General features: G+C 38.2%; 3 protein-coding genes across 4 annotated transcripts; 2 read left to right on the plus strand and 1 right to left on the minus strand.

The window, feature by feature from the left end:
- The first annotated feature begins 210 nt into the window (after nucleotides 1-210).
- Nucleotides 211-6,551, plus strand: LOC114358918 (facilitated trehalose transporter Tret1). Its single transcript, XM_028313090.1, has 6 exons — nucleotides 211-281; nucleotides 2,673-2,834; nucleotides 3,242-3,408; nucleotides 3,876-4,071; nucleotides 4,496-4,679; nucleotides 5,147-6,551. The coding sequence occupies exons 1-6, from the start codon at nucleotides 211-213 to the stop codon at nucleotides 5,327-5,329; spliced, it is 963 nt and encodes a 320-aa protein (XP_028168891.1). The 3' UTR covers nucleotides 5,330-6,551.
- Nucleotides 6,552-8,249: 1,698 nt separating this feature from the next.
- Nucleotides 8,250-10,498, plus strand: resilin. Of its 2 annotated transcripts, none has more exons than XM_028313137.1 (5): nucleotides 8,250-8,330; nucleotides 8,405-9,232; nucleotides 9,313-9,502; nucleotides 9,719-9,754; nucleotides 9,907-10,498. In XM_028313137.1, exons 1-5 carry the CDS (start codon nucleotides 8,322-8,324, stop codon nucleotides 10,458-10,460), a joined length of 1,617 nt encoding a protein of 538 aa, XP_028168938.1. In that variant the 5' UTR covers nucleotides 8,250-8,321; the 3' UTR covers nucleotides 10,461-10,498. The 2 variants fall into 2 exon arrangements, with proteins under 2 accessions (XP_028168938.1, XP_028168939.1); XM_028313138.1 differs by having other exon boundaries at nucleotides 9,313-9,361.
- A 138-nt stretch (nucleotides 10,499-10,636) lies between these two features.
- On the minus strand, nucleotides 10,637-19,593 carry LOC114358947 (uncharacterized). Its single transcript, XM_028313133.1, has 6 exons — nucleotides 19,341-19,593; nucleotides 17,601-17,809; nucleotides 15,215-15,350; nucleotides 11,893-12,158; nucleotides 11,528-11,627; nucleotides 10,637-11,379 (listed from the first exon to the last, which is right to left on the minus strand). Exons 1-6 carry the CDS (start codon nucleotides 19,387-19,389, stop codon nucleotides 11,309-11,311), a joined length of 831 nt encoding a protein of 276 aa, XP_028168934.1. The 5' UTR covers nucleotides 19,390-19,593; the 3' UTR covers nucleotides 10,637-11,308.
- Nucleotides 19,594-22,692: the final 3,099 nt, after the last annotated feature.

Here is a 22,692-nt window from a genome sequence, read left to right on the forward strand (position 1 = left end):
GCGGGCGAGCGCGCGCGCGCACGCGGCCCCGCCCCCCGCCGCCATTGGCGCGCGTCGGCCAATCGCTGCGCTTCATTTCAAACGCTTTCCTTTTTCCGTGTCGTGTTCTATTTGAAGCGTGCTGATGCATCTTTCGCTTTTGCCCAGTCATTTTCTACTCTATCAGTCTCCCATAGAGTGGGTTTTGGGGTGAGAACTTGAGAGAGCAATATGTCTGTTTTCCCGTTCGGTCGGTTGCGCTCGGGCAGCGGGCGCGACGAAAGACAAGGAAAATGTCTCGGGTAGGGCCGTTCCGCTGGTGGGCGCAGGCGCAGGGCCATAATAATATGTTCGTGCGTGTGTGTGAGGGATATGTATGTGTGCGCACTCTATGTAGCGAACTATTGTAATTGATATTTTTATGTGCATTGATTGTAGAGCGATAAATTAACGTTCAACAACGTGAGAATTTAAGTTTTCAACCGTTTTGATTTTCTTCGGACAAGACTTTATTAATTGTATCAATAATAGTATTAGGATACTAGGTTTAGGATTGAGATCAGTCTGACTTATTAGGATCAGTCGCCGCAAATCAAATAGGTAATTGAAAGTTGTCACACTCGAAATGGTTTCCAAGAGTTTTCTTGAAGATTTTCTTGATGACAGGCGTTTACTTATTTCATCTTATTTTGATTAAAAGTTTGCCGAACATTTGTGCGTGCAATTTTAGGCACATTGTATGCCTCTTATGCCGCTCTGAAAAATATAATTAAAAATAAATATTGCATTCTTGACATTGTTGCTTGAACCCTCTTCAGGAGCCACATGACATCAATAAAACGTCGGCGGAGCTACTAAACCGATAATTATGTCTTCATGCCTTGAAAAACGTTTCAGAAGCCGCCGCCGTACTCTGCTAATTACCACAAATATGTCTGTTTGTGTAAAAAGTCAAAGGCGGCGGTGGTGGGCGGTGCCGGCACTTCCTAATTTTATTTATAGGGGAAGTTTTCAGAGTCATCTATGTAACTAGTCTACAGCACAGCAGACATTTTCTTAGTACTAATACGCATTGTCATTGTAATTGTATTAAGCCACCGCTATTTTTATTTCAAGGATTAAAAATATGAAAATGATTGGTGTTATCTCTACATTTTACACAATCGAATCTTCATAGTCCTCTTAAACACAATCGTCTGACTTCATACAAAATTGCAGGTCAATAAAACTTAAGTTACATAAATCTGCCTGAATCTTGAACCATTGTCTTGGACATGATTATTATTTACTCTATTATTACAGAATCTATACTAATATTATAAAGCTGAAGAGTTAGTTTGTTTATTTGTTTACTTGAACGCTCTTATCTCCGAAACTACTGGTTCGATTTGAAAAATTATTTCAGTGTTAGATAGCCCATTTATCGAGGAAGGCTATAGGCTATACAACATCACGCTACAATCAATAGCAGCAGAGCAATAATGAAAAATGTTGCGAAAACGGATTTTCACGCGTACGAAGTCGCGGGCACAGCTAGTAATACATAATAATTTTCATAATTTTCTATCGACCATTTTGTTACCATGTTTCTGAGCAAATAAATGATTTATTTATTTATTTTATTTAATAACTACTTGTGCCATGGTAGGGGAGCGTGTGAATGAGACACGGGTTGTAGTTAGACTCTGATATTAATCTGTTTATTAATGTGAACTGCGTGACTATTTATACGATATAGATTAAAGGTAAATGACGTCACAGCATCAGCACTATACGTGATAAATGTGCTGACACTGTGAACGTGATCAAGATAAGATATGAAGAGATTTAGTATTGTGCATACCGGCACAGTACTCCCCCCCTTTAAATAAGAAAAAATAAAATAATGCGCTAACTACAATAACATACATAAATTATCTACGTTAATACAGTGGGCTAATTCAAAAGAGACTGAATAAAATTGATGCGTGTACTGATTAATGTTATTAACCACATGCAAAGCTTCGTGAATTGCAACAACTATAATTTATTATTCAAGCTCTAAATAATCGCTACTAAGAGTAACTTATCATAAAATGTTTTTCCAATCGCTCAAGCTCCCAAGGGCCTACCGATAGGTCGGGTGACGTAATCTTGAAATTCTTTAAGCCAGCGCAGAACTTCCAGAAGGTCGGGCGACGCCACGGCCACTTTGAACTGTATTTACTTCTGCAGTTATATTTTATATTTATTCGATTCTAGAATATATTCCCAAAAAGTCTGAAAGGTGTTCTAATTTGTATCACTTGGATATGATTTGTATTAGAAAGTGTTGTGAGTGTGACGCTTGAAGAGAAGGAAGTCAACCTAACTAACCAACTGCGTATTTTTATACTGTGTAGCTGGAAATTGTGGCGGGAGCTCTTTGGCGCGCTGTCTGCGGCGAAGAATTGCGCGCGCAGATTTTGACAGCGCGAAATACCTACTTTAGAAGAAATACCAAGCCTTAAGAATTGCATGATAAATCTGTCCGTAAAAGTTACATTTAAAAGTTTTGATATTCCATGGTGACGGCGTGTGAGTGTACCTAGTCGTGATTATGAGCAACATTTCTTTAAGTTTTTTCCATATTGTTTTCTTTCATAACAACATTATTGCTCAAAAGTGGACATAGTGTAGTCGTGATTATGATGATATGAGTAACATTTCTTTAGTCTTTCAAGTTTTAATTTTCTTCCAGCCGTCCTATTCTTCGTTCTGCTACCGCTACCAGAGTCGCCAGTATGGCTGGAGAGTCGCGGGGCTGACGCATCGTCTGCTGTCAAGTGGCTGCACCTCTCTGCGCGTGCCACCGCCATCGTCAAGGACGCTCCAGAGTTAGTAGATTAGATTATTATTAAATAATTAAGGTAATTATTATGTACATTCTTCATGGACACCTGCAGTATATTCAATGAGCTGTTAACATAAGTCAGTGGAAAGGAAAAAATTGACATTTGGCCACATGGCGCTTTAGCATTTTTTCCTTTTTACTGATGATATACATATTATCTCTAATCAATACATAATTAAAGTTTTAGATAATTATCGGAAGTTCTTAGACTTAATTAGATGATGGCACTTAGTTTTTCTTTGAATTAAGTACGGTCACACTTATGCACTGAAAGCATATTCAATAATGTTACAAGTAGAATAGAATAGAATAGAAAGTATTTATTTGTCTCAAAGTAGCCTTTCTTTTATCTTTAATTCTATGAAATAAATTCAAAGTTTACAATTTCAGAAAGTCAGAGGATCCGACCACTCCGCCCAGTCTGTTCACGCGCAAGGTGTTCTTCTCGTCGGCGGTGATGAAGCCGCTGGTGGTGGGCTTCGCGCTGCTGTTCTTCCAGCAGTTCAGCGGCATCGACGCCGTCATATTCTTCACCGTTGAGATATTTGAAAGCGCAGGTACTAAATACAATTATTATTACAAAAAAAACCGTTTTTTAGGTAAAATAATCTGCTATATCCATAGCAGCGAAAGGGCACTGACTGACTCACTCACTCATCACGAAATCACAGAAACTACAAGCGCTAGGAGTCTCAAATTTTGCATGGGGGTTCCTTTTAGAACGTAATAATAATCACCTGTATGGTTCCCGTTTACCCCCATCCTTTTCTATCAACAAACTTGTCAAAGAGTAAAATTGTGACGGCAATATGTTGCCAGTAAGAAAGTAAACACTATTGCGGCAATATTTACTCTAGTATCTGACATGACCGACCGTTGCGCTCAAGCGGTCAATCGCGCGCGCGCTTTTTGTTTTGATCGTATTTTTTTGTGTCAAATATCGAGTATGAACTTTCTTACGCATTTAAATATTGTAGTTAGTACTTAGATAATTTAATTTTTTACTACTATCCCGTCTTTGCAGGCAGCAAACTGGACGCAATGACAGCGACAATACTAGTGGGGCTGGTGCAGCTGGTCATGAACGGCGTCAGCACCATGCTGGTGGACCGCGCCGGGCGCCGGCCGCTGCTGCTCGTGTCCGCCGCCATCATGTGCGTTTCCATGGCCTCCATGGGCGCCGCCTTCTTCTTCGAGTTCGAGAAGGAGCAGTGGCTTGGGTAACATTTATTTTCCGTTAGGAATAAATAGTAGGTAAAAACATTTGTTGCAACGGGATATCTCAAACCAAAACACAATAAAGCACAAGAAAAAAAAGGAAGAAGAAAAAAAACGGAACATTTGAAATGAGCCAGCTTGTTGCAAACAAGCAATGAAACCCCACTTACGATGTCGTGACCTTGGTTTTCAATGTGGCCAATGCCGTGTTTCATTACTATGTATGGTCTAAAGTTGATAGTAGCTTTATAATTATACTTCATACGAAAAGTTTAGAACATTTTCCTCTTTTTATTACGTTCCAAGTTACCGATCTGACGTCTGAGGCGGCTAATTCAGTCTGACTAGGGCATCCGGGTTGCTAGGGTTGTAAGTGTTGTGATCTGTACTGTATTGTATTTTAATTACTGTGTACGTATATTCCAGGTACTTGCCCATCATAAGCCTGGTGGTGTTCATGGTGGGCTTCTCGCTCGGCTTCGGCGGGCTGCCGTTCCTGCTGCTGGGCGAGCTGTTCCCCACGCACTACCGCTCGCAGCTGTCCGCGATGGCTAGCGCTGTCAACCTGCTCTCTATGTTCACTGTCATCAAGTCCTACCACGCGCTTGAAGTAAGTACGCTGTCATTTTTGTCTTTAGGATTTAACAATTTTAGTTAGGTAAACAATTATAGGCAGCCTGATTTTCTGCGGAAAAGTTTTGTTTGCAGCAAGTTAAAATAGGTAGGTATTACTGCCAGGGATACCTACCATAACGCCAACACACCATTAATATTGACTTATTGACTTTTCTTGGAATAAAATTATTTGTTTTTCACAAAATCTCCGAGAGCATCTAGGATTAAGTTTAAATTTTAATTACCCACATAAAAAAGCATCACACTGGTGTGTAATATTTATCTATTTTGACGACAAGATAAATTAGATAAATGATAAACATTATCTCACGAATACATACTTAATACCTGAAATGAACCTTTATAACGCCGGTTAACACTATACCTAACACTCATCCCGATTGTGTGCCTACTTGAACCAACAAATAAAGCAGCTGTCATTTACAATGACTTTTTTTTCAGGCGGTGCTTACTTCAGCGGGCACCTTCTGGATGTACTCGTGCTTCTGTGCGTTGGCGTTCTTCTTCGTGCTCTTCGTGGTCCCAGAGACCAAGGGCAAGTCGCTCGCGGAGATCGAACAACATTTCCGCGGCGACAAAAACAAGGAAGCAATCAATTTGCCCACGGTATCGGCTAACTGCTAGGGCAGTGCAATTAAAAGGACAATGCAAATATTGTGACAGTAAATTATAGAGACTCTTTTGTGTAGAACAAGAGTTGTGAAAAAGTAGACGGCTATTAGACGTGTTTAGAATTACATGGCGCTGTTGATAAGATATTGTAACTGTTATCACCACCTCCTTTTTGAGTCGCTGTAGTCGGGTAAAAGTATTTGTACTCGTAGTAGGTAATAAAAGTATGTAGCTGGAATAATTTAATTCGAGTTAGATACAATTTTCTTCTTTTTTCTTCTGCCTCGCCTTATTCCGTTGCGCGGGTTGGCTTTTCCAATCATGCGCCGCCTTTTGATTCTATCTTGAACGTCTTGTTCGTGGAGTCCCAATACTTCCATGTCCTTTTGGACGTTCGTCATCCAGGAGGTTTGACGTCTTCCTCTTCCCCTCTTTTTTTTGTAGTACAAATTTGAAAGTAAAAAAGCAAAATATTATGGAAACATTATACGATATTGGTGCATGAAGTAGGTTACCTATAACAATTTAATGACGGGTAATACCATAATCGCTAGCTGCGTTAACTGTTGAGCGCAAATTAGGTACGATCATTATGTCAGATTATGTCTTGCATCTGAGAAGTGATTTTCAGTATGTCCCGACCGGTCGGGGGTGAAGACCCCCGAAGGCTTTAAAAGATCACATAAGAAAAATTTGTACCTACTACAAACAGTTTTGTAAAAATTAACAATATGCTTTTATAAAAAATCTCATAGAGAAGCGTTTAAAGAAATTATTAAAATAATTATTTAAATAAATATTTTTCCATTTGTAGAGTCGCGCCGTGAAATAGGTTGACAAACAGTGATAGCATTCTTTTTAGCTGATAATTGTAGTAAAAATATTAAATTATTGACTTAGTGCCAAAAACAAAATGGTTGTGTGTCTAGAAAACAAATGAGTGTGAGATATTATTTTTCATAGTTTACATTTATTTTTATTTAGATACGTAAGCAGAAAATGATAGACAATTATAGTCAATATTAGTTTTTTATAATATGATACAAGCCCATATTATTTATGCATTTTTAGACAATATTATGTTTAGTTTTGAATTAAACATTACCTACTTTGTAATGTTAAAGAGAAAGGGGTATGAATAAAAGTGAACCATGTTAAAAACTAGAATTTAAGTAGTGTTAGTTGTAGGTTTTATAACTGTGATATTCTATATTTTTAGACGATATCTATCTTAGTTAAATAATACCATCAATAAAAGTGTATAATTATATTCTTGTAAATAAATTGAATCGCAATAATGACGAAAGTAAAATTGTTTTATTTTTCTAACGTTTGTTCGCAACAGCTACAACTGAAATCCTCTTGAAATGTCTTATCAACTTGATAAAGTTGTAAAGCAAAAGTTATTCCTAATTTAGGTAATTGGAGTGCTTTTTTCGTAGCGTATTTAAAAACGTTATGTACCCTTACTTTCAAAATTTCTTAGCTTGACCACACTTCGTTACCTGAAATTAGTAAAAACAAGTCTTCATTTACGTGGATTTGTCGAAAGAAGCCTTCGTCGAAATTATAAACATTTTATTTAATTATCTCATTAATTATATGATAATTACGTCACTGCTTACTATTCCAAGTCCAAATCCGTATTGATTCTTCATAGCAATAAATAAGTCAACGAAATCGATGTCTATCATGACGGGCCAGGGTTGTCAAAACTCAAATGTTTTAAGTTATAGAGACTTTTATGTAGAAACTTTGCTTATTATTTGGTTAAGGTCATGAGTTACTGTTTTTGTAAAATCAATCATTATTTGTTTAATAGTTCGTACACAGATTTCAATAAGATACCAAGTGTCTTAATAGACACTATCCTATGTCTACTACTACCACTATGTCTTAATATCCTAATGGATAGAGTTAAGAAATACACGTAGAAAAGCACTTGTGAGCATATCACTATATTATAGAGTTCTCTTCCAGCCGACTACGGTGACAGGGGATTTAGGTTTGGAATATTATAAATAACTTGAAAAAAAAAACGAACTGCCTAATTGGTCGAAATTAGTTTGAGATGCAATTCTTAACGCTAAAAATTAAATAACTAATTTAGAATATTATGTAGAGAGATGCGTAGGTAAGTAGTCCATATAAAGTTTCAACGCTTAGGTACAAGTACAATCATAATAAATAATAAAACCGAAAGATTGCCAAACTGAATGTTTTACGTTGTGATTTTTAAAGCAAGAATTAATAAAACCTATAACATTGGCAGCCCTATGCAGCCGGCGTTGTTTACGGGTGGCATCCGCGAGGTTGCGCCACTCGCACACGCTCGCACGACTCTAACTAGCGGTGGCTGGCACAGATCGCAGCACGTATGGACAGATTAGAGAGATGGGACCTCAATGAGATCACACATTGTATGTTCTTCTTATAATACACTACAATCGTTTTTGATGCAACGCACTGTGTGTTTCCTCGTATACATGTTTTTGATGCCTTGGAAATTCAAAATGGTCTTCTTTGACAATCAATATGAAAGTTAGGTAGGTAAATATATGTAGATACAATGACTCAAGCTCACCAAGATCGCTGATAAATACATCTTTAATTAAACTACAATTCTATATCGTGTAAGTACTAATTTTCTTGCTTATTTTAATTAAGTATTCTATTCAGCTATAAGAGGCTTTTTAAAAAGTCTCTTGAAATCCCTATTTTCCGATATTGGTGTCACAACGTGTTAATTATGAGCCATGTGCAGCAATATTAGCTCAAATAAACAGATTCAGTTCGCCGGCAGATGCACGAAATTAAAAGCAAAGACACGACACGCGTGCACCGCTTGCATTACACTAGGATCACGCTCCCCGGCACCATCCCGGCTATATAAACGCGGCCAACAGAAATTTAATCTATTCAAAAGCTAAACCTTAATAAAGGAACACCATCCTCTAGAAATATCAATAATTGCATTTAGGATATTTATGCAATACACTTTGCGATGATTTTAGTAAGTTTTTTTAACACAATTATCTATAAAACGGCGAAACTTTTGCAATTCATTAATAACCACTTATTTCACAGCACGTACTCTGGTTGAGCGCCCTTGCGTGGTCGATGAGCAAATGTGAACCACCAGTGAACAGTTATCTACCTCCAAATGCTGGAAACGGCGGTCGACCCTCATCAGAGTACGGCCCACCTGGCAGAAACGGAGGGGGTGGAGGCTCATCAGGCCCAGGCGGAGTAGGCCGGCCCAGTGGAGGAAATAACCTAAATCAACCTCAAGATTCATACTTCCCACCAGGACAGTCCGGGAGTTCTCCGGATACGCAGTATGGCCCTCCTTCAGGGCGGGGAAATCAAGGTCCGCAAAGGCCTCAGTTCGGTTCTCCCTCCCAAAATGGTCAAAATGGTTTTGGCCAAGGAAACGGAGGCAATGTACCTAGTTCGGAATATGGAACTCCCGGTCAGAATAATCGCCCAGGCTCTTCTCGACAGCCTTCTGGCCAAACGCCTTTCGGAGGTGATAATCGACCTCAGTCATCATACGGTCCTCCTAACGGCAATCAAGGTTTTAATAGCCCATCATCTGGAAGAGGCAACGGAGGCCCTGGATCAAATAATGGAAGGCAAGGTCAACGTCCTGAAAGTTCTTATGGCCCGCCCCCCACAGGTGGTTTTCAGGCACCAGGCAGCGGCCCCAGTGGCCGTCTTGATTCCCAAATGCCCGGATCGTCATATTTGAGTCCGGGTTCTGATTCATCTCCTGGTGGGTTTGGGGGAAGGCAACAATCTGGTGGTATACCGTCTTCCTCATATGGCACCCCTGGTTTTGGTGGTAGTGGAGCAAGTGGGAGAGGATTTGGTATTGGAAACCAAGGCTCTGATTTTGGCGGTGATGAGTCTGACGTAAGGATTTTAACCGTTATATTAAATTAAATATGAATAATGGCTCTTGACAGTTGATTTATTTACTGTTTCTGCTGCAGGAGCCGGCTAAATACGAGTTTAGCTATGACGTGGACGACCCGCAGACAGGTACTAAATTTCATCATTCAGAACAACGTGACGGTGACGTGGCCACAGGGGAGTATAATGTAGAGCTGCCCGATGGTAGGAAGCAGGTTGTCGAGTACGAGGCGGGGCTGCAAGGATACAAGCCTCAAATACGCTACGAGGGTTGGTTCTTTACTTGATATTGGTCAGCGCGTTCGACTTCGCATTCGATGACTTTTAAATCTGGTTTGAGTTGATTTTCCACTGTTTTTCGTGTCTTCCTGCTATCATGTAACATTGCTAATAAATTCAATTTGCAATGAGATTTCCAACCATGTGATATTTGTGTTTATTATTTATGAAAATGTCTGTTGCTAACCAATTTCATTTTGTTGTTAGGTGGAAGCGGAGGCGCAGGGTCCGGTTTTGGTTCGGGTTGGTATCCTAAATAACTTGAACTACTTATCTCTATACATTGAAATATTTGCAAGGTCTATTTAGACTCTTGTTCCATTGTGTAATAAATAAACACATTATTTAATCTATTGCCATATTCTAAAACTTTTCTGTTTCATTTTATTACGCAGGTGGTAGTCGGGGACCTCAAGGTGGTCAAGGTGGTGGTGGTCAAGGATACCCACGTGGTGGTCCTGGCGAAAGCTTCCAAGGCGGCAACAATGATATCGGCTACTCTCAAGGGGGGCCTGGTCAAGCTGGCAGACCTAGCCGTTTCGAGCAGGCTAACGACTTCGACCAGGGCAGTTCAGCTCAGCTGCGAGGCCAAGAATCCATGGGGTACCCTAGAGGAGGACCCGGTAATGGAGGGAATGGACAGGGCTCTCGTGGATACCCCGGAGGCGAAGGTGGCCAGGACCAATCATTTGGACGACCTGGTAGCAATGGATTAGAGAGTTTCAATGGATCGCAAGACGGTGAGGCTGGATATCCAAGTGGGAGACCTCAAGGGGGAGATAGGAATCGGCCTCAAGGTAATGGAAGAGGTTTCCCAGGGGGTCAGGGAGGTGGTGGCGGCTATCCAAGCGGTGGGCCTCAGGGAGGCCGCGGCCCTGGTGGGTCCGGCGGGGACGATGATGGTTACCCCAGCGGTGGACCAAGTGGGCCAAGGGGCTCTGGATACTAAGGCTAAGAAACGATTCAATGGCATGCTTACTGATAAGACATGAACGCTATAACTGATAGTAATGAGATTATTGTAAATATACATAAGCAAATAAAGAATTTTATTTAAATGTATTTACTTGTTTTATTTCTCTCCATATTATGTAATTATTTATCAAATAAGGTATTATTTCACACGAGCTAAATAATAAAAAATAACAATGTTTTACTACAGTATTTTTGGTTCCGTAAACACAATTATAAAATATCACCAGTTTAATAATACTTAATAAATTAAATGCTTCTAAAAATAAATCCGTTAAACACAGTTCATATTCAGTATACAATTTTCTAAGTTATATTTATCTATTTAACAAATGCCCTATTTACTCAAATAAAATGCATTTTTGACTAGTTTGTACGTAAAGTCATCAACATTAGTCCACACTATTACCTTAGTAGGTAGTCCTACTGGCGGTAAAAAAACAATTTTAACTCATACTCGTACTCTAGGTAGGTATTATGAGGACCTTCTTAAATCCGGTGGGGACTACATTGTCTTTGCAATCTTATTTAATAACAACAAAAAGCGTAACACGAAAATGCATATACGTTAAATGTAACAATAACATGTTTATGAATGCAGAACGTTTTTAAAAAAAAATATCGTCTTCATCAATAAAATCCATAAGCTGTATCAAGTAAATAGAATTAACTGGAATAGGCCTCAGCGTCTACGTTATTTCACGTTATAAACAACGAAGTGAATATGATATTTTGATAAATAATATACGAGTATAAGCATAATCTTAAATATCATATGAAACACTGTGGCACCATAATTCCTAGTAGGTCTTTACTTATTTTAAACTAAATATTCATTATCACTAGCAATAAATGGAGAAACCACTGGAGTAAAATTGTAGTTGAAGCAATCTCACCTGAAAGAAATAATACATAAAATATTAATTCACAGGATTTTCATTCGACAGATGGAAAAAAATTAGAGTGCTTTTAACACAGTCTTGTCTCTTTTTATCACTTTTTTAAATGAATGAATGAATATACTTTATAGTTTTCTTAATATACCTCTATTCTTTTGTGCTCTGGTGGTATTTTTTCTGAGGTTTGGGTCGTAAAAAGTGTAATGCGTCTCCTGAAGATACAGCGGCGGTATTGTTGCTTGGCACTGTAACAAATTGTTTCAAATTGTTACAACTGCAATTTATTCTAAAGGGACTAGGCCACTCTAGTAAGATTCATAATAATGGATAAAAAATGCTTATAGATATTTATTTACAGAAATAAATACCACATTAAAGTCATTCATGGCTTCATGCACAAATGCATTTGTATATTTCAACATCATTAATTGTAACGCGCGATCGCTACTACGAGTACTATCAAGCCAAGGGTCATTAGTAAAAAAAATAAAATGATTACATACGATTTACCTTTAATGTCATAGCTCCTTGCTCAAAGTGGCTCTCCAGTGCCTGAAATTTGAGTCTTAACTTCGCTTGGTAAGTATGCGGCATATTCGTCGGTAACACCAGGTAGGGTCCAAGCAAGTAGCTGCTAGGAGCTGGTCTGCCATTGATGAACCACTTGAATTGGGCCTCGGGCCGCGATGGCGTGGTAGTACAGTTGACATCCACGTAGCTTCCACTGTGGTATTCTGTTTTCAGACCGTCTACTTTGGGACCAGTTTTCGGCAAGACTGAAAACATTTTAAGCAGAATTGAGAATACCAAAATGTATTATTAGAAACCTATTATGGTGTTGGTGGGCGACAGATAAACATTAATCAGATTTAGAATGTAGCTAATTAAATTCAGTATTATTGGGTCTCTTTGTTGTTTTTTCCGCAAGCATCTCTCCGCTCCAGGTAGTTTTGGGACTAACCCTCTTTTATGAATATATGTTTGAATATGAATTTCGTTATAATAATACTAATAAAGATTACCTGAGTAATGTTACAAAACTTCAATCAATAACAATCTATTTAATAATGTGCCATCAGAAAACAGACATATTTGATGGGAACTGGTATTTCATAATTTTACGATTGCTGCGTTACTTTGTTGTAACTACACGCATTATTTGTACAGAAATTCCTCTCATTACAGTTCTTAACATTGTAGCAAGTAGCGGTATACATTATATCAGTTAGATAGAGACGGTACATCAAGCTAAACACTGTAATTAAATCAAAGATGCAAATGATAAAATGCTTCTTTCTTATGTAGAGACATGAACAATAAATAAATAAAATAATCTACGATGACTTGGATTATGTGGGAAACGAATATACTTAAAAACTAAAAAAAACCTTGTACAGAGTATTAGAAAACTACAAAAAAAAATCAGCCAAATCGGTCAAGCCGTTTTCATGTTATGTCGTGACAACGGAAAACGGGTTTCATTTTTATATATACAGGGTGGAAACGTTAAGTGATCTCACTCGATTATTTCTAAACTATACAAGATATCGAAAAACTGATTACTGATTCTGAAAGTACTTCACAAGCTCTTTCAAACGGTACTAATAATAGGTTACAGAATAAATTGGATCTATCCGAAAATTCAATGTTTCCAGCTTACATACGTTTAGAAAAACCACATAATATTAAAAACTATACAAGATATTCAAAAACAGGTTACTGATCCTGAAAGTGCTTTACGAGTTCTATCCAACGGTACCAATAATAGGTTAGAAAATAGACTGGATCCATTCGAAAATTCAATGTTTCCAGCTTCCATACATTTAGTACAGCCACAGTCATGGCACTCAAGTCTTATTAATATTATAGCAAGTAAAGCCAACACCAATGTTTTTCACGAATAATTTTAAATAAGAATACAATTTACGAATACATTTTAAGTGTTTATTATTTAATAAAAAAATTAATACTTCTATTATTGTTTGGCTGGCATACATTTAGTATGGAGGCTGAAAACATTAAATTTTCGGATAGATCCAGTTAATTCTTTAACCTAATATTGGTACCGTTGGATAGAGCTTGTGAAGCACTTTCAGGATTAGTAAACAGTTTTTCGATATCTTGTATAGTTTAGAAATAATCGAATGAGATCACTTATCATTTCCACCCTGTATAGGAGAATCGTCCATAACTGTTGAACATAGGTCTCCCAGGTCGTCGGTCCACCTCACGCTGACGCTGCGTTTTCCGGTACGTGGCCTCCACTCCAGAACCTTGCTGCCCCATCGGCCGTCAGTTCTGCGTACTATGTGCCCTGCCCATTGCCACATCAGCTTGCTAATCCATCGGGCTATGTCAGCGACTTTAGTTCGTTCACAGATCTCCTCATTTCTGATTCGGTCTCGTANGGATGCCGACGATTTTCGCGCTGTCATCTCAACGACTGCCCACCCTTGTCGTTAGAGCAGTCGACTGGATAGAAAGCATGGAAATAACATGGTGATTGATAAACTAGGTGCAAATAAACATATTTTATAAACACAGAATGCTTTTTGCTTAAATTTGAACATAAATTTACCATAATATAACTTATTACACTTATGTCTGGATTTGTAAGCAGAAATATGGATAGGTACCTACTGGATGGAGTGGATGACATAGTGGATGGAGTGTTTTGTAAAACTGTAAAAAAAACTTTACCACTAGCTGCTACTAACTGTAACTTACACAAACTTCTGCCGTTCACCGCTAGGGGCGCTGTGCAATCTGCCATACATTTTGTACGCACTTGGTAAGGTTAAACTTATGGTAGAGCTACAGAACTTTCATATAATAAATTATCATGCGCAAAAATTAGTCTGTTTGGGCCCGCCATACACGGACAGTTCGAGCAATTAGCCAGTGGTCAACATAAAGGCACGGACCGCTTTTGCAGCCAGTCAACAGCTTGAATCTACCATTGATAGGTAACTGCTGGAGTAGTTGGTAGTGAAACTGCTCAACAGGTCACAATTTCATTTTCATTCAAATCATTAGCAACATTGATTTTGAGGAAGAGGAACCACTGCTACTTTGTAATATTTGCTCGAGCAGTCAGTATAAAATATACCTGGCAACTGAAATTTCACCGTGCCGAAGTAGTCACAACTGCTCGAGCAGTAGGGTAATTGCGCCGGTTTTCCGTCCAGCTCCTGTTTTCGTCCATTTGACCGACTTGCCACAAACAAATATGGAAAATTAGAATACAAACCTAACTTTCCGTGCAAGTTTGGACTTGTTACAATCTATAATATCTAAGTAACAGTTCTGCCTGTATGAAAATGTAATTTGACAAGTAATAACTCCAAAAAAATCTACGGAAGTTGCTGCTGCACACAGGTGAATGGAAAACGTCGTCAAGTTAGAAAAAAAACGTGCCGGTAGGGAACTTTCATGGTATGTTTAATTACTGTTTTAGCTACTTTACGTAATGTTTTTGGCACGTATGTCTAATTATTGGCATAATAAACACTATTTTGAGGGTTTATTAAAGTTTTTGTATATAAATATTACATAATTAAGTGGACTAATACTAGCATAACAATTTTGCAAGATTTTGGTTTTCGTCCACGTGGACGGAAACCCTGACACCTAGTTAATATTTTTAATAATCATTTTACTTCAATGGACCTACAAAATACAATGTTTTTTCTTATAATATGATCTTTNCAGAAACACCGAGCATTTTCATTGCACGCTGTGCAATTTTGAGCTTTTTTATGAGGCCTACAGTGAGAGGCCACGTTTCATTTTAAATAAGAATGACTTATTAAATAAAATATGTAGTGCTTACGGTCGACAGTGACGCGCTTGTCCCGGGAAGCGGTGGGGAAGTCCGGGGCCTCTCCGTACACGCTGCACTGGTACACCCCGGACGAGTTGCGCGTCAAGTGCTTCAGCGCGACCGTGTTCAAGGAGGAGCGGTTCAGCTGAAAGATTTAATAAAAAAAAACCTTAGAGTAAGTAGAACATTGTTTATTTGGCACACAATAGAACATAATACATACATAAATGACCAAAAACAAACCTTATCCCAATTAAATTAAAATAGTTTGAGTGCCCTGTGCCAAAAAGGTCCCTGGCTCAGTATTAGTCGTGACATTAAAGGCGCCACGACACGACACTGGTTTTCAGCAAGGACCTTTGGGGCACTGGCCCTTAAATTCTTTACACCAATATTCTCAATTGGATTATTTGCTTGCGCGGGGCGTGCAACATGTGTTTGTAACCGCAAAAAGCCCGAGCATGCATCAACCCGTGAAGCAAATTTAATTTAGGAGGTATTTTTGAAATACATGACTAGCGAGGGGAGGGTAACCCAATCCTCCATTTACCTCTGGTAACTAGAGACAATTGTTTTCCTATAGGTTATTTACCTGATGATTATGATGATGATGGTTTATGAATGTAACTTGTTGAAGCGAAAGACATTTTTTGCCTCTTTAGCGAATACAACCAGCGCAGAATTATGAGACCTTACTAGGTAAGGAGACCGAAGAGAGTTGTAACAGAGGAGAGTTGAGACATTGACGATTTTTTGGAACTAATTAACTATCAGCGAACTCGCAAACTCGCAACAGCACGTATTTGTTAGCTCGAGACTTGAACTAAAAAGCGCGCACTGTCGTCAATGTCTCAACTTTCCTCTGTTACAACTCTCCTTGGTCTCTCTACCTAATTCAAATTCTAATTCTTTTTTTTTATTGCATATTACCTACTCAAATATTGATCGTATAACAAAAGTAGGTAGTTTAAGTAACTAAACAATAAGCTCTACCTATTTATGATATGACCTAATTCATAAACCGGGTTTATAGTGACACAATCGGCGTGACGACGCCACGAAATATCCGTCAAACTCGTGAATGATACGAAAATAAACAAAACGTTTGGACATATGGCACTGCGGTGGCATCATCTCTACCTTTAACTGAGTTTGCATCTGGAATAGATAAAATACTTGGAAATTTTGTCAGGTTTCTTACCATGAACTCACCATGAACTCACCATGAGCAGGGCAAGNTTAAATTAAAATAGCTTTGAGTGCCCTGTGTCAAAAAGGTCCCTGGCTCAGTATTAGTCGTGACATTAAAGGTGCCACGACACTGATTTTCAGCAAAGACCTTTGGGGCACTGGCCTTTAAATTCTTTACACCAATATTCTCAATTGGATTATTCGCTTGCGCGGGGCGTGCAACATGTGTTTGTAACCGCAAAAAGCCCGAGCATGCATCGACCCGTGAAGCAAATTTAATTTAGGAGGTATTTTTGAAATACATAGCTAGCGTGGGGAGGGTAACCCAAATCATCCATTTACCTCTGGTAACTAGAGACAGTCGTTTTCCTATAGGTCATTTACCTGATGATTATGATGACAATGGTTTCAGAATGTAACTTGTTGGAGCGAAAGATATTTTTTTCCTCTATAGCGAATACAACAACAAACAACGTTGATACAATGTTGATCATAAGTTATAACAAAATCAGTCAAATAGCTAAACAATAAGCTCTACCTATTTATGATATTCATAAACTACTTCATAAACCAGGTTTATAGTGACACAATCAGCGTGACGCCACGAAATATCCGTCAGACTCGTGAATGATACGAAAATAAACAAAACGTTTGAACATATGGCACTGCGGTGGCATCATCTCTACCTTTGACTAACTGAGTTTGCATCTGGAATAGATAAAATACTTGGAAATTTTGTCAGGTTTCTTACCATGAACTCACCATGAGCAGGGCAAGCGAAAAATGTCGTGGCAATTTATAAATAGTAGCAGTAAATAAGAAAAATAAACAATATTCTTTGGCACTTTTTCAATGCACATGTTTTTCAATTAAATTACAAGATACATTACCACAGTAGTATCTAGTTTCGCCATGTGTCGGCGAAATCAAAAAATAAATACTAAAAAGTATTCAAAATTACATCAACAAAAACTCCTGGCACGAAGCACGACCTCATTTGTGGGACTGCCTGGGGCATGTACCGGTAGAACTCCTTGCTGTCCTTGAACCATTTGAGTGAATACAGCGCGACGGGGCCTAAGTCAAAGCCACAGCCCAGCAACGCGTCACCACCTTCTGCTAAGTGCGCGCCTACGTGAAGCTCTACGATACGCACGCTGTTTTGGCACAGCCAGTTTATATACTTCATAGTTTTTAAACTTACATCAACCACAACTCCCGGCACGAAGAACGACCTCATCTGCGGGACTGCCTGAGGCATGTACCGGTAGAACTCCTTGCCGTCCTTGGACCATTTGAGTGAGTACAGCGCGACGGGTCCCAAGTCGAAGACACAGCCTAGCAGCGCGTCACCACCTTCTGCTAAGTGCGCGCCTACGCGAAGCTCTACGATACGCACACTATCTACATCACCTGAAAAGTAGATAATAAGNGAGTATATTGTGTGTGTCAGTTTACGCAGCAACGTCAAATATATAGCCTTAATTTATGTTAGTGTGAGGGTGGCGCGTACACATACTACACTAGGCCTAGGTGTTTTTCCAAAATGGGATATAATAAAAGACACTTCAGGTGGAAATTAACTTTAAGGGCATGTAATAAGTTATTATAATTGACCTGTAGGTACTCGTAGTGGTTGTAGGTTGTACAAGATCTTTTTTTACGTGAGGAAATAGATGAATGGGATTAATTTATGCATCTGTTTACTCAGTTAAAAAAAAATCTTATTTAGGTAATGTATTTGAGACAGTAAGGTCCTATTACTTGTATTACTACGGTCGTATAAACCAAGTTCTCATACATCTCATAAATACGTGCTAAAACTTTTAGATGATACCGAAAACATATGAAAAACATTTTTTATGGCATTTCGCGTTTCGAAAGCCCTGTCATTGAAATAAATCTGATTTCAGTTTGTTCTAAATCACGATTTACAGGCAATAAAACGTGAGGCGATTGTCAAAAGGCGGCTGATCTCGGAGGAGTGGTGGTCCTTCGCATGCGGAGCGCGTCGCCGCAACAGAATGTTTATGTGCTGAAACAAAGTGCCTCTTGTCTTCCACTTTCAGAATCAACGTTATGTTATGCCGTTTACGTATACGTGACTATCCAGATAGATCAGCTAGATAAAACCCTATAGTTATTATAGGTCCTGCCCATTTAGTAATTTAAGTATTATAAAACACATAGATCGCTTTTTAATTTAAGAATAATTGACCTCAATAATGTGGTGAATGATTATCTTAAAAAGCTATAAACCATCTATACTCACAAATATATTATACGTGACTGTATTCGGACTTACTAAAGGCATTAATTTTGGGAAATTAACAGCTCTACATTGCATATTGCATACCTACCCATTACAAAAATTACATACTGTATGCACACAATTCAGTTTAATGTCAAAAACATTTAGTGAAGGTAGGTACGAGTACATACATTAAGGTAGACTATCTATCTATATGAAAAGCTTAAATAAAAAATGAAAATTTTAAATTTCCAGACTTAGTGGTTTACCACGAACCAATCTATTTCGAGACTACTCCAGACATTTTACAAGTATTGTTAGACCGAAGTAGCATAGCGCAAGTCTTAGTTCAAAAAAGGTTCACAGCCACGTTTAGAGTCATAGAGAAATGGTTCATCGATATTTTTACGTCGCGTATCGCGTTCAACGAACGTGTATTTTAGCAATTCCAGCAGTTAACTTTTTGACTTTTTTCTTGTGGCCGATACTCGTACTGATAAAGATTTATAAGTAAACTTATCAAGAATCATGTAATTTAATGGAATATTCTGTAGAATTCAAAATATAAAACGGATAACCTGTAAACTATTTGACCTGTAAGATAAGAAAACACAATCACGAGTAATTCAATGAGACCATGCTAATCCTAATTTTCGATTATGGCTAAATAGATTCCATGTTAAGTCTATTTACCTTGCATCCACATAAAAAACATAACGAATGGGAGTATTGTGACCCGCATTTTAATTAGCACCACTAACACAACACACTGGTAAGAAAGTTCACGTACTTGTTCAAACTATCCTCATTATCACTGCACTGATACTAAGTAGGTAGATCCTAGTTTATAGCAATAAAAATATTATATAAATTAGGTCGATTAATAATCGCGTACTCTATGTAAAATGTGCCGTTTGTGGCGGCATCAAAATAGTCCCGCAGAATTCCGGCGACGTTTCTAAATTTAAATGCCGCCGAGACTGTCACGCATGCGCACTGATTCCCGATAGGTATCAGAATTTTCGCGCTTTATTTCGTGTCATTGATTTTGTTTTAAATAATAAATCCTGGAACGGTTCAAGGTTTGATGTGTCAATATAAGTTTATCCTGCTATAACATATTTTTTAATTATCTATGAATAATAATTATGAAGAGAAATCAAATAATAGAAATTATAAACATTATATTCACAATCACAATTTTCTTTAAACTCATGCAAGTGGATGCGGTGTAAAAATAAAAATGAATAAAAACAATACCGCTCATTAAGTGACACTCAATTATTACTACCTACTTACTCTCAAAACTTTCGTTTTCGTGCTTTTATTCATGTGATAACCTCTGGCGTACTGTGTAGAGACTACTAACTCAAAGCTACGCTTTCAATGGAAAAGCGGTGCTAAAATTTATCGCTAGATGCCACTACAGGAGTTCATTCCGCGAAATTGAATGTGAAAAGAATTAATTTTCGTAGACAAACTGTCTCTGTTACCTACATTGTCCACTTTGTGTCATAAAAGGTAAGTGTAATAAAAAGTAAGTAACTAGCTACACAAAACTGGAAGTGAACTTTTCTGATTAGCTGGACACAATCTCAGAGACGCTCCAGTTGTTGTCTTGTAACTGATATTGCCCCAGTTCGCTTCGAGGGTAATTAGCACATTAGCAATTCGTGGAGCACCTTTATTGTATTCTATTATTCGTTCTCTTATTAAGATTGCTAATCCATTCATGCTGACCTTTGCTTAAGGTAGCAACGAGTCTATAAAAAGATACAGTACCTCTAGTAGGAAAAACTTTCGAGTTCGTTTCGTTTGCGTATTCAAAGTGCCATCGAAAAATTTTGTATGAAAAATTAAACAGCGCCCCCTATATTATAGCCGCCCTAGGGGGCGCTGTTTAATTTTTCATACAAAATTTTTCGATGACACTTTGAATACGCAAACGAAACGAACTCGAAAGTTTTTCGTACTAGAGGTACAGTACCTCTATACCTCTAGTAGGAAAAACTTTCGAGTTCGTTTCGTTGCGTATTCAAAGTGTCATCGAAAAATTTTGTATGAAAAATTAAACAGCGCCCCCTAGGGCAGTATTTTTCCTACTAGAGGTACAGGATTTAGTACGAATTCGAAGGAGGAAAACAGGATTGATCAAAGACGGTTTCAGAGAAATGCTTAGGCAAATAATAAATCTATTCAAAAATTAGGTTCAGGTACCTACTCGTAGGTAGTTTCAGAGATGTTTAAATATCATTCTACATATAGTACCACTAGCAGAATAGCGGAGAAAATCTCAATTAATGTTAAGTTGCGGCGTGTATGGCACCGGTAACACGGCAAATAAGTCTATTTGCTAACATTTAATATTCGCTTCGGACCCGTGTTAATTAAGGCGGGTCGAATAGGACAGGGCCCGTGTGGTCCGGCTCCCACCCTTGGCGCGAGCCAAAAGAAACAAAACGCCGCGCGCCAGGGGCTTGCGTTTATTTTGCAATCGCGATAGCAGTGTAAATATTTTTAATATGTTTAAACTAGCNAAATTTCATTGTGTAGTCATCGTTAGGAGAATTAAAAAGAGGTGGGACATATAATTGAGAACTCATTACTCACCGTACAGTTTTCCACTTGGGGTTTCAAAGTTCTTAACAGCGGTGTTTCGCTTTGTGAAGTCTTGTTTCGATTTCTTACCTAGAGCAATATTTAATCCGACAGGTTGTTGTCCTGTCAATTCAGCAAAATTTTCGACTTTTGTCATTGTTTGGTCCAACATTAACTTTAATTAAAATCAAACTCTTCAAAAACTAAAAGTTACTTGAATACTAAATAAAATAAAAGTAAGTTGTATGGCTAAGTTATAGGTTAAAATAAAACCCAGTAAAACGATCTGTCATCGACCTACCGAAAGGGCACATAAAGTATTCGAGAATGGAACTAAGTATGAATCAACTAGATGAATTGGACGTTCATGCTACTGAAATGGTCAATTTAACTGGACCGAAATTGCAACCTAGAACATAAAAAGTTTTTACGTAGAAACAAAAAGGTAAAGATTATTTCCTAAAAAATAATGCTAGTGTTTTTTATCTTACAAAAAGATTTAGTAAGTAGGTACTTAATATGTTAGTATAGTTTTCCTTCTTCTGCTCAAGCTTTTCCGACCACGTGTAGGCTTTCAGTTCATGCTCCATTTTCCAGTGTTACCCTACTCAGACCCACTTATTTTTCTTTCTACAACATTTATCCTGAAATTAAGCTTACTTTAATATACCGATGTAACAACCATTAACCCAATAGATGTACTTACTACAAAGCGTTCGTTCGTTCGTTTCAGCCGAAAGACGTCCACTGCTGGACAAAGGCCTTTCCCAAGGATTTCCACAAAGACCGGTCCTGCGCCGCTCGCATCCAAGCACCTCCCGCGACCTTCACCAGATCGGCGGTCCACGTTTTCCGGCTCGTGATCGCCACTCAAGAACTTTCCTGCCCCAGCGTACTGCCAATACCTACAAAGCGTATTAAAGAAAAAGATTAACGTTTGTGTTGTACCCAATCGGTAGTCGGCCCTCGGTCTACCTCCGCATTTGCTACTATGCAACATCGATATTGCATTCGGATACCGAACCGTTTGTTAACTCAAGCAACAAATACAAACAAGTACCTTTTATTTTTGTCGTTAAACGAAGCGGGTACTTGGGAAACCTCTTTCTTTTAAACGTGGCCTGAATAGCTGCTTACTAAAGACTCTATCCTATAAATACATTGACTTTTTAAGTTATGTTTTGATTGAACGAAGCTCAAACTAGACTCAAACTCAAGCATTCTCATAAAGCAAGTCTATATTGAATTTCAACTAGTCAAGGCATACTCGTAAAGCTAAGTTTAAGTAAATATCTAGTTTTGAACGTAGATCTAGGTTAATTTAAAATACGATACTCAATATTAATGATTGAGATAGCTTTTCTCATAGCTCTCGTTCGCGTTGATTCTGGTTTGTTACAATTAAGTTCATAGTTAACTATGAGTATATTTTCCACAAATAAAAGCG

Source organism: Ostrinia furnacalis, unplaced genomic scaffold (assembly GCF_004193835.3).
Source record: "Ostrinia furnacalis isolate ACB-3 unplaced genomic scaffold, ASM419383v2 OfSCF4153, whole genome shotgun sequence".
In the NCBI taxonomy this organism is placed as follows: domain Eukaryota; kingdom Metazoa; phylum Arthropoda; class Insecta; order Lepidoptera; family Crambidae; genus Ostrinia; species Ostrinia furnacalis.

What these genes read in the sequence shown, in the direction of transcription:
- LOC114358918 (XM_028313090.1), top strand. Translation starts at nt 211, where the DNA reads ATGTCTGTTTTCCCGTTCGGTCGGTTGCGCTCGGGCAGCGGGCGCGAC. An exon ending in ATCGTCAAGGACGCTCCAGA is followed by an intron (nt 2,835 to 3,241) that starts GTTAGTAGATTA and finishes TTACAATTTCAG; the next exon opens with AAAGTCAGAGGATCCGACCA. An exon ending in GAGAAGGAGCAGTGGCTTGG is followed by an intron (nt 4,072 to 4,495) that starts GTAACATTTATT and finishes CGTATATTCCAG; the next exon opens with GTACTTGCCCATCATAAGCC.
- resilin (XM_028313137.1), top strand. An exon ending in TTGGCGGTGATGAGTCTGAC is followed by an intron (nt 9,233 to 9,312) that starts GTAAGGATTTTA and finishes TTTCTGCTGCAG; the next exon opens with GAGCCGGCTAAATACGAGTT. An exon ending in GCCTCAAATACGCTACGAGG is followed by an intron (nt 9,503 to 9,718) that starts GTTGGTTCTTTA and finishes TTTTGTTGTTAG; the next exon opens with GTGGAAGCGGAGGCGCAGGG.
- LOC114358947 (XM_028313133.1), bottom strand. Translation starts at nt 19,389, where the DNA reads ATGCGGGTCACAATACTCCCATTCGTTATGTTTTTTATGTGGATGCAA. An exon ending in TGCCGGGAGTTGTGGTTGAT is followed by an intron (nt 15,351 to 17,600) that starts GTAAGTTTAAAA and finishes TAAATCTTTCAG; the next exon opens with CTGAACCGCTCCTCCTTGAA. An exon ending in AAGGAGCTATGACATTAAAG is followed by an intron (nt 11,628 to 11,892) that starts GTAAATCGTATG and finishes AATTTGTTACAG; the next exon opens with TGCCAAGCAACAATACCGCC.